The following is a 16,056-nucleotide window of genomic DNA, read 5'->3' as shown; positions in this document are numbered from 1 at the left end:
GTAGTATCAATGTGTGTAACTTTACAACTTCCTTATAATTAGACGCTCTAAGTGATTAACACGCAAACAGCAGAAAACCAGTTTTCTCACCGAACACGCTGTGTCAAGTTTTCCCGCCAATTTTCCAACGCTGTGAACTAGAAACGGGGTGTATCTAACGCCCACAAAAACCTTACCGGGGATGAAGGTGAACAGTCGAACTATGTACCTCTTATCTATTGATATATGGATATACAATTCAATTATTTTATAGTTTGATATAAAAAAATATATCAATTTCGTTAAAACATACGTCATGTGTGACCATAAAACTTACGATTAATTTTGCAGAAATAACTGTCTAGATTGTTGGATAATGCAGGTATTGTCTCAATATATCACCAGTCATTCATTCAAGGTATCATTGGCTCCTAATACCCCCCCCCCCCCCCACACACACACACATACAAACCTCTACATAAATAGACAGTTCAATTACAAAGTATATTCATCGCAAAAGTTGTGTTGTATATATATATATATATATATATATATATATATATATATGAAATGGAAAAGGACGTCATAGCTGTTATATGTTGTATGAACATCATAAGCTGTGGTTATTTCATTATAATGATGCTGATTTTGCATGACATATAGTATTCCTGCACCATATAAGAATTGATAGAACTTTGCAAATGTAGATACCCTAGCTGTTGCAACAAATGTTCGTGAGAATGCGAATAGAAACACTTTGTTCTTCGCATACTCTAGTTACCGGATTCTTCCAAATGTTCCAAGGAGCACAGTTTGTTCTGAAGATTGGGAAGTGGACAGGACGTGCAGATACCGCGCTGTGACACGTGTAAAATCAGACGATTCTGGGCATCTGTAACAACAAAGCTGCATCTTTTCTGAAATCTACACAATGTAAAAAAAAAATCAAAATTTTATCATAACCAGATCTTCAAGGGGCAGGACCTGTGTATAATCAAACAATTTTATTTGCTATGTGTGGTTCTTATAACGGGCCACAAAATTCACTTGAGAATCCAATACGTCAAACTCGACAGATCAACAAGTTCCTGTGACTGGGATCTCACGCTCTCACCATGTTAACGAACTGTCGTAATAATTCAGCGATATTTTATTTACCGTAAAAAAAAAAATCAAACACACAAACCGATCGGCCTGCTTTAAATGCTTAGACCAGCTGTATTTGTGAATCACAAGTTGTAAAATAATAATGTCATCACAAGTCTGTTAGATCTACATCACATAGTCCTAAAAATAGAAGAGATTGCCCAAGTTTGTGATCTGACTCGAGGAAATCTACAATTTACCATGGAACCACCCGTATTCTTAACAAAAGAAAGCTTTATAAAGCTATGTAGTGTATACCAATAGCCTCTGGAAATCTAGAATCAAGGGAGTTGAGGATTTTAAGAACGTATCCATCCTCTGACAATTTGACGTCACCGGAAGTAGTTGTATCAACGTGGATGTGAAAGTTTTTGTCGTCATAGCTGTTGAGTTCTTCTACTTTGATTGTGGAAAGTCCGTACAGACTGTGTACCAAATGGCAGGCTTCCTGTTCACCAAGTCTCGGTTGAACTTTTTCTCCTGGGTTCAACACAGTTTCATTTTCATCAGTCATGGTTCTGCAAAAACAGTGTTGCTATCATTAAGTTAGTGTACATGTAGTCAGTTTTCCGCGGAGGTACTATTGTCAGTTTCAAGTAAAACGTAACCTTGAAAATAATGAAACTCCAAACTGGTAATTGGTCTAAAAGCAGTTTTCAGAACTTTCTGAAAATTGTTTAAGTAACTGACCCCACACACGGAACGGAAGTTACTATATCGCAACGGTTGGCTAAAGGGAAAGTGCTTAAATAATCAGCATAAATGTTCAAAATGTCCTCAGCATTTTTAACAGATACTTGACCGGTTAAAATCGTAGTAAAATCAAATATATACATGTACATGTAGATAGAAATATGTTGTAATTTTTATGTAATCTAAATGGTAACGCCATAAAATTCAATATTTCGAATTTTGGTACTTTCCCTTCAGCTAGGCGTCGTATTTGAAAACTTCCGTTCTTTTCAGACCGATTTAACGAAATGACTGAAATAGCCCTCAAAATAGTTGAAATCACGTGTTTTCCTTTGATGAAACGCGTGTCAATCGGCGACAGGTACATCATCATTTAAGAAAATCATCACTGCAGCGAATTTTGCCACGATATTCCAATAAATTGTTAGTTTAGAGTACAGAAACGGGTGTTGAACTGAGAGGGGGTATTTTTTCCAAGATGAAGACTTTCGTCCCTTATATTGATATGATACTACTTCAAAGGGAGTTTCAAGAGGATTCATATTTTTAATTATTGTTTTGTTTTTAATTTTCCACAATCCGGAAGACAAACCCTAGTGAAATCCGGCGTACAATAACTTCTAGGAGCGGAGCTTAGTTGTACAATAACTTTCACGAACTATGAACATAGAAAACAACAATTTTGTAACGTTAATCAATGAAGAAAACATAAGAAATGCAACGTTATAATTAGAGTACTCTGTTTCGTTTGTATGGAATTTATTGTACAGGGGGGCGTGGCAGTCGAGTCACACAGCGACGGGACTCTCACGCCCCTCTGCACAATAACTTTCATACAAACGAAAGAAAGCATTGTAAATGTTTTGTGTCATGAATATTCATAACATCATTGCAAAAATTGCACGCGATGTGACGTCATAAGTCTGGGGTTGATAAAAGATTCGACATGGAGATCGGTGACACTGACTATTCAGAGTTTCAAAATGATTTGGATGACGTTACATTATCTCAAATCTGCATGCTATTAATGGATAATGAAAAAAAAAAAAACAAAAAAAAAAACAAAACAAAAAACAAAAAAACAACACCGCGGATGAGGGATTCATGTACATGTATCAGACTTCAGCTACATTAAACACGTGCTTTTTGCAGTTGAGAAATATTACTATTGTAGTGAGTGACGAATTGAGAGCCCCCCCCCCCCCCCCCTTTCAGCATACACGTATATAGATGATAAAGTTGAAAACATTCAAACCCTGCACAAAACATATTGAAATCAGAAAGAATGCGAGTAAAACTCTAGATTTGGCACCTAGAATGGCTAAGTATTTTGGCTAATTTATTGTACGTCCCCCTTTCCCCCCGGAAATTCTGTATCCGCCACTGTGTGTGTTAACTGAACACATCAATTGTGTTTATTTATATGTTGCATTTCTTATGTTTTCATCATTGATTAATGTTACAAAATTGTTGTTATCTAACTATGTTCATAGTTTGGAGTTTGTAGTACGATTCTGTGGAAGTTATTGTACAGCTAAGCTCCGCCCCTGGAAATTATTGTACAGCTAAGCTCCGTCCCCTGGAAGTTATTGTACGCTGGATTTCTGCCAAAGGTTTTCTGTCTGATTTAAAGTATGACTAAGATCAAAGGAAAAAGTACCGCACCATGACACGAATGAATAGATTAAGCATAATTGATGTGTTCAATTAACACATACAGTGGCGGATCCAGGGTTTTCGAAAGGGGGTAGCCAAAACACTCGGCCATGTTGGGTGCCAAATCTGGAGTTTAATCGCATTATTTCTGGTTTCAATATGTCCTGTGGAGGGTTTAAATGTTATCGACCCTATCATCTATATAAGCCATGCAGTAATGCCTTGTAAATATGTGGGGAAAAGGTTGGGGGGGGGGGGGGAGTGGGGGCTCTCAATCCGCCACTCACACATCAATATTTATGCATGTAATGATTATGTACTACAATGGTTAATGATTCTAACTGCAAAAAAACAAACAAACAAAACAAAAAAAAAAAACAAAACAAAAAAAAACAAAACAAAAAACAAAAAAAAACCAAAAACAAACAAACAAAAAACAAACAAAAAACAAAACCCAAATAGACAAAAAAATAAAAATACCAAAAAAAACAAAAAACAAAAACAAAAAACCACGTGTTGTATATAGCTAACGTCTGCTAAATACTTATTGTGTCATTCATCCACCCTTCTTCATTATCCGTTACATGTACATGAAATATCGTCATCCAAATCATTAATTTTGAAATTCTAAACAAATCGGTGTCACCGACCTCCATGTCTAATGTAGCGATTCTAAATTTTGTCAAACTTACACTTATGACGTCACATCACGTGCAATTTTGCGTTGATGTTATGAATATATATGATACAAGGCATTTACAGTACTTTCTTTCGTTTGTATGAAATTTATTGGCTACGCGATTCGACTGACACGCCCCTCAGTACAATAAATTCCATACAAACAAAAGGAAGTACAGTAACTGTAAATATAACTTGATAGTGGAGTAAACACATATACTATGTGTACATGTATGTATACAACAGTTCCATGTGTGTTATGGTAGGTGCTACCAAAGACATAATCTATATGTCTCCGGAGTTACTATGACTGAATAGGTTGAGCCGTTGGTAAAAACATGTAATGGCTGCAACTTTTGTTTTTGGATCACAGAAATATGACGTCACACACATCAAAAGTTGCATGTTACACAAAGCTGATAAGCTGTTTCAACTATGTCTTAGTTTCTGTTGACGATGATTTTCCTTTTGTTGAATTATCTTTCATACAACTCGCAAATACCTATACATGTACCTATACTTACCTGATTTCATGACACACGCTGAATTTAGAGTCGTTGCGATTCACCTATGTATAATTATATAGTTTCTGATCTCGTGTGCTGGCATCGTTATCGGGGGATATATAAAGGTAATATGACCCGTTGTACCTGAAAACGGGTGGCGGATGGCGATAGGCGAGTTTTGTGTCATATCGTTGTTGTTGGTATTTTCGTACCACGCATTTTGATAGCGGTATGTGGGGGTGGCGAGGTTTTGCGTTAACAGTGTATATACGAAATTAAGAAATTCAATGTATAACGAAAGACAGTTTGATTAAAATCAGATCCTATGATCCGCTCACGTAGATCGTTATACTAGAGATCTACGTGAGCGGATCATAGGATCTGATTTCATAATCACATTGAACGAAAGGAGATTACACAATTTTGATTGATTTAAATGAAGATGAATGTACATTTGTTACAAGTTAATAACGATAAAAGTGATAGACCAAATTCTCACGACTGGTAACTTATCAGAAGCCGATAATTTGCACTTGATTGAAATAAGAAGAAAAAATACTTGCAGTAAATAGTTAATCTTTATAAAGAAACTTTTTATGCAACTTTTTACCAAGAGATTTGGAAAGCCGTTTCTACGGTCCACGTTGAGAAAAAACAAGAGGCCCAAGGGCCTAGAATCGCTCTTCTGATAAATTGTACAACCCCACCATTTCTATTCTTAGCCTCTTAGTATTCTAAATCTTTAGTTAAATCCTAAGAATTCAAAAAAAGTAGGTCAATGTGACCTACTTTTTGGTTTACACATTTTGAGAACCCAAGAAATATCAACTGACAAAGTTTGATGATTTTTAGCCAATTAGTATCTGAATATTGAAATATAGCTGTCAAATTCCAATCGTAGGTCATGGTGACCTACTTTTTGGTCAGCGAACTCCGAACATGCAAGACCCATCAACTGACAAAGTTTGATGACAGTAGGTCAAATAGTATCTGAAATATATAAATATAGCCATCAAATTCCAAAAGTAGGTCAAGGTGACCTACTTTTTCGTCAACACCCTTCAAACATGCAAGACCCAACAACTGACAAAGTTTGATGACTGTAGGTCAAATAGTATCTGAATTATATAAATATAGCCGTCCAATTCCAAAAGTAGGTCAAGGTGACCTACTTTTTGGTCGACACCCTTTGAACATGCAAGTCGCATCAACTGACACAGTTTGATGACTGTAGGTCAAATAGTATCTGAAATATATAAATATAGCCGTCAAATTCCAAAAGTAGGTCAAGGTGACCTACTTTTTGGTCGAAACCCTTCGAACATGCAAGACCCATCAACTGACAAAGTTTGATGACTGTAGGTCAAATAGTATCTGAAATATATAAATATAACTGTCAAATGCCAAAAGTAGGTCACAGTGACCTACTTTTTGGTCGATTCACTCCGAAGACTCAAGATGCATCAACTGACAAAGTTTGATGATTGTAGGTCAAATAGTGTCTGAAATAAAGTAATTTAGCTGTCAAATACCAAAAGTAGGTCACGGTGACCTACTTTTTGGTTGACACAAACCGAAGACTGAAGACGCATCAACTGACAAAGTTGGATGATCCTAGGTTTTACAGTGCCCAAAATATGCATCTAAAATTGAAAATGTGAAATTTGAATACCTGCAAAATTCAAAAAGTAGGTCACTGTGACCTACTTTTTTTTTTTTTTATAAATATGTTTTAAGGCCTCAAGATGCATCAACTTACAAGATTTGATGATTCTAAACCTCTCGGTATTTGAAATAACAACTTAAAATATATCTATAAATGATAAGCTATAAAATTCAGAAAGTAGGTCACGGTGACCTATTTTTCAGTTGACGCATTTCAAGGTCCCATGATCCACCAACTGACAAGTTTTGATGATCATAGGCTTCAAAGTGTCCAAGATATGCATCAAAATTAATTTTAAAATAAATATCTGCAAAATTCAAAAAGTAGGTCACCGTGACCTACTTTTGAGACAACTTGACACAAGGTCCTAAGATGCATCAACTGTCAAAATTTGATGATCCTAGTCCTTATAATGACTAAAATATCAAAGATTTAAGGAAATATAAATTTAGGTCAACTTTGAAGTGACCTTGAGACTACACCCTTTGCCCCAGGGTAATGCCTTGAACAATTTTTAATCTACAACATATCCTCATCCTTATGTGTAAGTTTGGTGATAATCTGCCTAGTGGTTGTTGAGAAGAAGATTTTTTAGCAACCACTACTTTTGTTTGTATTTTCCTGATTATCTCCCCTTGTTAAAGGGTCACATCCCTCTATTTAGTATGTATGAAAGCCCTTGGGCCAATGATACCCTGTAACAAATTTGAAAAAAATTGGCCAAGGGGTTCTTGAGTTATAGCCCTTTTTCTAAAAAGTTTACGCACACCGCACAAATGGCCATAGCATTAGCTCTTTGAGCCTTCGGCTCAGAAGAGCTAAAAATTGAAAGGCACTTGAACACAAACTGAAAATGCGTACTTTCGCGAAACAAAAGGCGTTATAACATTGATAATAGCGTAATGAATTAATTAAAACCCTACAGCGTAATAACGAAATTCAAAAGCATTAAATAACGCGAATCCACAACGTCATTATGCATTTGAAAAGCAAATATAATGCTAAGTGAAAAGGTGTAATGACGCGAAACAAACAGGACATTTTAAAAGTCAATCAAGTATATAAATTTGTAAATGTTTTGTACTTTTCATATTTCTATTTCAACATGACATTGAACTTGAGTAAATGTCATATCTGTCTGGTGTGTTTCATACCGATTGTTTAGCGGCCGTTCTTGGCACACTGCTTTTGACTACGGATTATTCCGTTTACCCGATGAAGACATAGGGCTCACGGCGGATGTGACCGGTAGCCAGGGGATGCTTACTCCTCCTAGGCACCTTATTCCACTTCTGGTACATCCAGGGGTCCATGTATTTTGTATTCCTGATAGGAGTTATGAGATTTATCATTGTTCGTTGTCTTCACCTTTCATATCAGGCACGTAGAAACTGTAACAGCCCCTCCCCGTTTTTTCCTCGTTATTTCTACATAAAAAACCCGTATTTTCCACTTGCTCGGTTTATTAGCTGAATGCGAAGTGATGAATTTGAGAATGCGTATAGTGAACCAACCTTTGCCTTTTTTAATTTTGGTTGTTAAAAATTTTAAGGCAATTGTGGAATTGAACTTTTTTACCCCCCCCCCCCCTCCCGGTTGCAAAAACGATGCTACGTGCCTGTAAATATCAAGAATGAAGTGTTCTAATTAGAGCTTCCTGCAATATGGCAGAATTCCAGTAATTTACAATTGAGTAGTTTTAGGTCCAAATCCAAACTAATACTTTTTTTAAATTTCTAATAAATTTCCTAGTGCAGAATATAATTTGGTGTTATTGCTAGTCTCAGACACGGTCAGGACGAATGCATGATAAAACCTTTCTAAAGGAGTTATCCCGAGAATTAAAGGGCATTATAATGCCTTTTGATTTGCGTTATAACGCCCTTTGAGAGCCGTAATAACACCTTTTGATTCGCGTTATTATGCCTTTTCTTCTTGCTATTCACGTCGCATTATAATGCCTTTAGAAAAGATCGGTAGCGGTAACTCAGTGATAAAGCGTTCGTTTTGTCACTAGGAGGTCGTGAGCTCAAGCTCCGCTCGCGTCAATCATAGGTAGTGATTATTCCTTCGCCAAACGCTCGTCATTAAGATCTCGGGTATTTCGAATATGAACTTTAAAAACGGAGGTCCCGTGTCGCGACAGGCGTTGACACGTCAAAGAACCCTCACTGCTACGATCGTAAGCGCTAAGTGTAGATCGAAATTTGTGGTACTTCACATTCAACTGGTGACGTCTCAATATGAGTGAAAATTTTCGACGAAATGTTAAACAACCAACCATTAGAAATGCGTATTAAGGCCTTTAATGGCGATATAACGCTTTCACACTTTGGATTACAATGCCTTTTGAATGGTGTTATTGGAAGCATTTTCCGCGTTATGAGATAGTTCATCTTTTTTGCGTTATAACTTAACGTCTTCTTTCGCATTATTGCGTCTTTTGGTGCGCATTATAAGGCCCTTTGAATCGCATTATTACGCTGTTTTAGAAGGCGTTTTAAGCCCACTTGCTACAAACTTTTCTCTCTCTCAAAAATCACGGAAAATAGATGCTAAATCTATGTCTGTTATAAAGAAAATGAATTTTCATTGCGTGGAATTTAATTCTTGTACACGATTTCTCAATTATGTTCAATACAGCCCCCCCCCCCCCCCCCCCCGCAATTGTATAGAGTTTTATAGGGAGGAGCAATTTTAGCAATTTTTAACATCATAGAAAACATACAAGTTCCTAATGTTTAACTCTAGTACTAATACAATCCATGCTAGCAATTGCCCTTTTAAGTCCCGTTATCACGCCTTTATGCGCATTTTACGCCATTTCCCGCTTTATAACCACTCGGAACTCCTCGCGTGACTCGTACCTCGCACACTGTATGGAGCGAAGCGGGGTTAACCAAGGATTGCAGATTGTATTAATGCCCTTTGTTTTGCAGTAATACACCCTTTTTATTTACGCTATAACGCCTTTCTTTTTTTCTCAGCGTGGTCCTAACCGAACTCCAATATATAATGAAATTCGTCCGGCAGCCATCTTTGATTTTTCACATAGAACACAGAATGCTTCACTAAATGGTCAATGGTATAGTAAACCACCTGCTAGTCTCTACTGGTAGACGATAAACCAACGTGGTACGAAGTTTCAAAAAGATATTACTGAATTTTCCAAATATGTTTCAAAGCCAAACTTTGTTGTTAAAATTCTGTACATTATTGTATACTGGTTGGATAAACTAGAAATACCACTTGACCATGTCTGAATAAACACACCAGGTGCAGATTAGAGTTATTTAAAAAATCATTTGTACCTGACTCTGTAAAACAGTGGAACTTATTAAATGTAGAAGCGAGAGAAACCATTATGCGGTGATGTTAATTTGACTCTGCAAACCAATACAAATATATTTTTAGCTGTTCATAAATATAGAAGAAACTTGTAGATTCGTTTAAACATTTGAACATTTTACCTGTTATTTATTATCTTGCATGACATATCGTAATATTTAAGGAGAGGGACTTGTAAGTTGTTAGAGCTTGTTCCCAATCCTTTTGATTTGGTAGAACTTGTTCCCAATCCTTTCCTTTTGATTTGATCAATAAAATATGTTCAAAACAGAACACCTGTTGATGTACATATTTCCTTGAATGAAACTTATCTTTTCACTGGTTCCAAGAGCCACATACAGATTCGTGGGGAGCGGAGTGGACCTAAAATCCTTGGCTTGCGAAAATGTTTTGTGTTAGAATAATCTCATTACTTATGTCGACGACTAAAGTCAACGCTTAATCACCCTTTCCCCAAATAGACTTCATTCACAGGTTTCTACCTACAAACACTTGGAGAGTAGCTAGTGTTGAACAAGTGGTACAACACAAATGGAAGTGTACTTTGATTTCCAAAAGACTGAGCGTCTTATAATAACGGAGCTATACTATCATATCACAATTATAATTATGTCTTCATTGTACGTGATAAGTTTGTACGTAAGATTAAAAAATATTTCCATATGAAAACAGACTCTAATGACAGGTAGCTGCACGTTCATTAAAATGATTTAATACTGCACAAGTTAAACTATACAGAACTTACCGCTAATCGCTGCTAGTTGTCCGTCCAGAGGGCGACCTAGGCCTAATTCCGTAAATCCGTGTTGCACTTGTCACCTTCGCCGTCACGTGAGAACAGCTGTATTACAAGCGACCAACAAACGACATTTTCCACATTAACAAGCGCTACGTATGTAACAGGAATGAATTTATATGCTTATGTATTCATATTTCATATATTTACCTGTCTCTGACATTGTGATACCTTTACTTAGTTTGATTATTTACACGTAAGTCTTATTTGACAGTTTTTGTATACCCACGTGTTCAATCATCAAAACAATCTTGAACTTTCGTAACATTAATTCTCATTGGATAATTATCCGGAAGAACATGATTTAACCTCAATAGATGATACAAAATTACGGGTAAAGTTCACACCCTCAGTATTCTATTTATTATATTCGAAGTTATGATTTTCTATTGTCCAAATTTAGCATAAATACCCTGATTTTCGTTAGTGAGTGTGGGGGGTGGGGGGGGGGGGGGTGGGGGCTTAGAAAGCATTAACATGCATGCTGTGAGTATCTCACTTTAGATTCAGGTTTATCAGATATTTTAGCAGGTTGCACCAGTCTTTCTCTGATGGTTCCTGTTAAATTATTTTAGATTCTAAAACCTAAAAGTTAGGTAAATAAATATATATAATTTAAATAGAGGTTTTCATTTTTCTTAGGCCTTTCCCCGTCTACGTTAGGTAGGATAACGTGTTTCCCCCGTCTACGTTAGGTAGGATAACGTGTTTCCCCCGTCTACGTTAGATAGGATAACTTGTCCCTACTCTGGGTTGGGGGTTGGTTTATTATTATCGTTATCATAAATGTACTTTATAGTCAGATACAGGATTTTTTCTTACCATTTTTATATCATTGTTTTCTTCTAGATATGTGTTGTTAAATAAACGTCGTTATCTGTTGAACTGTGTTGTTATTACGACTGACTCAAGGTGTCAAATACGGCAGATATTAACATACTCGAAAGTAAGACCAAACAGAATTCAAATCTATCCTGGGAAATAATCAAAATTTAGGTGCGGGTGACCAATTATATCAAAGAGCGTCAAAACGGTCAAACCCTCCTATTACAAAGAGTTGCCGTTAGGTACCGGGTATTTAATCCTATTACACCTATATATTCAATTCACAATCTATAAAATACGTTAGAAGCTCAATGCATGGTAATCTTTAAGATTACATCTTATGCTCGGTAATGAATATATACTACTCAAAATTTGATAAGTATCATAGATATTTTTCTGTTTAAAAAATTAATAACTGCATAACTGGCAATATTGTGTCCAAGTGAAATCAAAAACGTCTTCAACAAATTTGCACGTGCATTTCATGCCATGGGAAATGCGTTTCTCGTCACAGTTTATGCTTTTGCTACCATTACACGATTTTCACTCAGTGTCTGATTCCTTCTAAAATTTCAAACTCACTTGAGAGTTTACACTATGTTTATCACCACAATGCCCCCTCAACGTGTAAGGCGTCGCCTGACGACAGAACAACTGGGCAGATGTATTGGAATGCTTGACGCTGGCTATTCACAACGTGACGTTGCAAATGCACTAAACGTCAGCCAGAGCGTTGTAAACAGGGCCTGGAACCGACAGCAAACTTTTGGTACAGCAGCACACCGACATGGGGGTGGTCGTCAGAGGTCGACAACCCAACGCCAAGACCATTTTGTGGCTCTTCAGGCACGACGCCATCCCTTCTGGACAGCAACCAGCCTACGTAACGACCTTCTGAACGCCTCGGGGATGAATGTGTCCACTCAGACGATACGGAATCGGCTTCACAATGCGGGTCTCAACTCGAGAAGGGCATGTGTTTGAGTCCCTCTGACTGTTCGACACCGGCGGGAGCGATTGCACTGGGCTGAAGAGCATGTCACTTGGACACAGAACGATTGGGTTCAAGTTCTGTTCACCGATGAGTCCAGGTATTGTTTGGACTTTACAGACAGGATGCACCGAGTGAGGCGACGACAACGTGAACGTTTCCATGATGCCAACATCAGTGAACATGACCGTTATGGTGGTGGTTCCATCATGGTCTGGGGTGGAATCAGCAGGGATGGAAGAACAGGTCTTCATGTCCTGGAGAGAGGAACAATGACGGGGGTGTGGTACTGGGATGAGATCCTCGATGTTTACGTCAGACCCTATGCTTGTGCTGTTGGCCCTGAGTTCATCCTGATAGATGATAACGCCCGTCCTCATCGCGACAGGGTGGTGTAGCAAGAGACAATTGTCCATATGGACTGGCCAGCGCGCTCGCCAGACTTGAACCCGATTGAGCATGTATGGAACATGCTGCAGGTTGCCCTTTCACGCCGTAGAGCACAACCCACGACTTTGGCAGAGCTCGGAAACGCCCTCGTGGAAGAGTGGAACAACCTTCCCATTGGAAACATCCGGGTGCTTATTGACAGCATGGCTCGACGTTGTCAAGCCGTCATTGATGCAAGGGAGGCCATACCCGGTATTGACACTTCATCGACTAAGTGTAATGATGGACTATCCCCAAAAACTGTGTAATTCTTTCTCTGGTTTGCTGTTAACTTTTTGTAATGAAATGCCTTTTGGTGTTGTTATCAGATTTCAAGTATTCCGTATTGATAAAAGTTCATGCCGTTCATGACTTTTCATTCATAACCCGAGTAAACACGTTTATGAGTCAAATTTCTTTCTTTTGTTATGTTAGTGGTAAATTACACACATATAACCTAGTGATCCTTATCAAATTTTGAGTAGTATATATTATCAATGACAAATGCGACTTCTATGAAATATTGGGTTGATATCGAAGTTGTTTTACCAATTTCATTTATACATGTACATTAACACCCGTTACCATTTCCCCCACAGTTTGTGTACATGTTATGATGAATTAACATACAGTGTATGTAACATAAGTCACGTGTTAATCTCGTACATACAGCTGTAACCTGAATCTGCAGTCGAGCTCCATTGTTATGTGAAAAGTTCCTAATTTGGACACATTCCTTTTAACAAGCGTGACATTTACAAGCGTTACCAAATTCAGCATTATGTTTTAGAACTTGCACGACTAGTTTTATATAACAATTTCAATAGTTACTGAGTAAATACCCACAGAGGTCGCAATATTACCGCTATTTCGAAGATCGATGTGAATACTCGACACAAGTACCACCTCTGTCTCGTCAATGGCCTACCAATATATGTAATTTAATTTCTGAAAGTGGAATGAATTAGAATTAAATTAATTTCAAATTCTCCTGATTTGTTCACACGTTTAGGGGGCGCTGTTTTTGGCGCCCGTTTTTCATGCATGAAATCGAACGGATGTAATTTTCATGTGAGCGCTCATGTGGTTTACATCGTAGAATTTAATTTGTATGTAGGTTGAAGTTGATTTGTTTACTTCTGCTAAATTTTAAGGGACCAGGTGACAAACTTGAAGCTAATATTTGATCTGCGATGAAATGTTTGGTTTGTTTTCATGAGAAAATTTGTGATTTATGAATTTATTACGAGAGCACAAGTTTTTGATGAAATGTAAATATATTTGGACGACATAAATATACATGTTTGTTGTTAATGGGGCATGGCACGATTTTATTATGCGATATTATACGAGCGCTAACTGTACTCATGCACTTTATTGTGTTTTTGTCTTGTTCTATATAAAAGGAGGAACAGCCACATGTGGTGTGATATAGTCTAGAGAACAAGACACGTTCTCTAATTGAGTGTACATTTTACATTCAAAAATCTTGTAACTGTGTCAGATGATACCATTGAATAAAAATATTTTAAAAAATAGATTTTATATCTACAGTACATGTATGATTTAATACTGGGTCTTTGTTTAACAAATTTAACTTAATATACTTCAAAGGGAAACTACAAATGATGTACTTTGTTCATATAACTTTTCCGATTTTTAAACTATATTTATAGTCTTACCTATATCTTTATTTACTTTCAGATGGATACCGATGCTAATATTTTTAATGCTTATATATTGACGTATGCATGCATCATTGATACAGTTTTATTAAGCATGCTTGTCGATATAATCATGCATAACTAAATACTTTATATGACAGTCCTTCTACACCATATTGACCAGTCCCTCTAGGGAAATGTGAGTTGTTATTACAGTCTTATCATATAATGTATCAAACAAGTTAATCAAGATATAGGACTTACGTTGGGTGTGACCAGGCAACAGGGGATGCTTACTCCTCCTCCGCACCTGATCCCACCTCTGGTATGTCCAATTGTCCGTGTTTGCCCAACTCTCTATTTTGTATTGCTTACAGGAGTTATGAGGCTGATCACTGTTCGTTATCTTTACTATACATTTGAACAGATAGATAAATAGATAGTCCATCCTGTCCCAAATTTCAGGTTGTTCTTGAAAATTTCTAAAATAATGAAAGTGAGTATAGTCATTTTTCATTTTGCACATTAGTTCTGTTCATAAAAAGTCATACTAAATGTGGACGAGAAACGTGTGTCTCAAAGTTTGATGTAGTTATTTTAAAATTGCATGCTTCTTAAAACTGGATTTAAACTTCAATTTTGATTATGTCATAGTTTTCATTTATAAAATTATTTTGCAACACTTGAACGCTATTTTAAAATGCTATTGGTGCTCGAAGCCTAAGCTATCGATTTCGACTGTGTAAAATTGTATGAATAAATGGTATTAAGTTTCTTTAATCACGTGGTGTGTGTCGACCATTCACCTAACAAACACATCTTGTAATAACCTCACTCATTTTCATTATCCCATGAGACATTGCTGCACCTTTACGGCCACTCTCTGACTTGATGTAAAGTATTAACTTCATTTTTATACCATACTACTGGAGTCCCTGTTTTACCCTTACCTGTATTCTTCTATCCTATTGATTAATGATCAATTACATTGGCAGCAGAACATGACAATTTTTGTTCTCATTGTAGTGTTAACATCTTTTAAGCAACGTCTACATGTGATGTTTACATTCTGTGTGCGGGTTTTTTCCCCTTAACAATAAAAAATTGAACCTTGGCCAACATTTCTTTTATCTTCGTTGAACCCTGCAACATTTAGATATGTGAAAATATATAAATGTGCAATATTTCCTGTGTCTGTCCGTTCTTAGTGCAAAAGGCTTAAAGTTGTTCTCCTTTCTTGCAGCTGTCTGTCCACTCTGTAAAACTGTCCAACACGTTCGAAAATATTGAACGGTGTTTGCTTAAGAATGGACAGCTTCCGAATTATTCAACAGTTTTCAGTCCACTTCGTCATTAAATGGATATAACAAACAAGTGGGAGACATCACAACAATGATTTAAAGAATGACTTTTAAAACAATTATGTGCAAATATGACAGCATCTAGTTTCAATTGCTCTTGCAATATTTACATTTACAAAGTTTTTGCCTTTGATATATAGTGTCGGGAGGCTAGTAAACATATCAATTTGTGGTATCATATTATGCAAGCTGACCCACATATTCCCAGACGTTACAAAATATTGGTGATAGGAATTGTCAATGATAAACTGATTAAAGATAATATGCAATTTTGGACTGTTTAGCGGGGATACATCACAAATTATCAGGTCTGAGTAG

The 16,056-nt window shown here is 36.8% G+C and overlaps 1 protein-coding gene across 2 annotated transcripts in view; it reads right to left on the bottom strand.

The window, feature by feature from the left end:
- The window catches only part of LOC125659153 (hydroxylysine kinase-like), a 13,019-nt gene extending 2,470 nt beyond the window's left edge, over positions 1-10,549 (bottom strand). Inside the window, exons 1-4 of one of the 2 annotated variants that reach the window (XM_048890738.2) lie at positions 10,418-10,549; positions 1,384-1,643; positions 761-871; positions 91-215 (exon numbers count right to left, since the gene is read on the bottom strand). In XM_048890738.2, coding sequence (XP_048746695.2) covers positions 91-215; positions 761-871; positions 1,384-1,639 — 492 coding nt within the window. In that variant the 5' untranslated portion in view covers positions 1,640-1,643; positions 10,418-10,549. Of the gene's footprint in view, positions 1-90; positions 216-760; positions 872-1,383; positions 1,644-4,676; positions 4,957-10,417 lie in introns of those variants that run through there. The other variant, XM_048890739.2, reaches the window with a different exon arrangement.
- Between the last annotated feature and the right edge of the window lie 5,507 nt (positions 10,550-16,056).

This window comes from Ostrea edulis, chromosome 9 (genome assembly GCF_947568905.1).
Source record: "Ostrea edulis chromosome 9, xbOstEdul1.1, whole genome shotgun sequence".
NCBI lineage: Eukaryota > Metazoa > Mollusca > Bivalvia > Ostreida > Ostreidae > Ostrea > Ostrea edulis.
The sequence above is the reverse complement of the archived record's forward strand: the minus strand, read 5'-3'. Positions and strand labels throughout refer to the sequence as shown.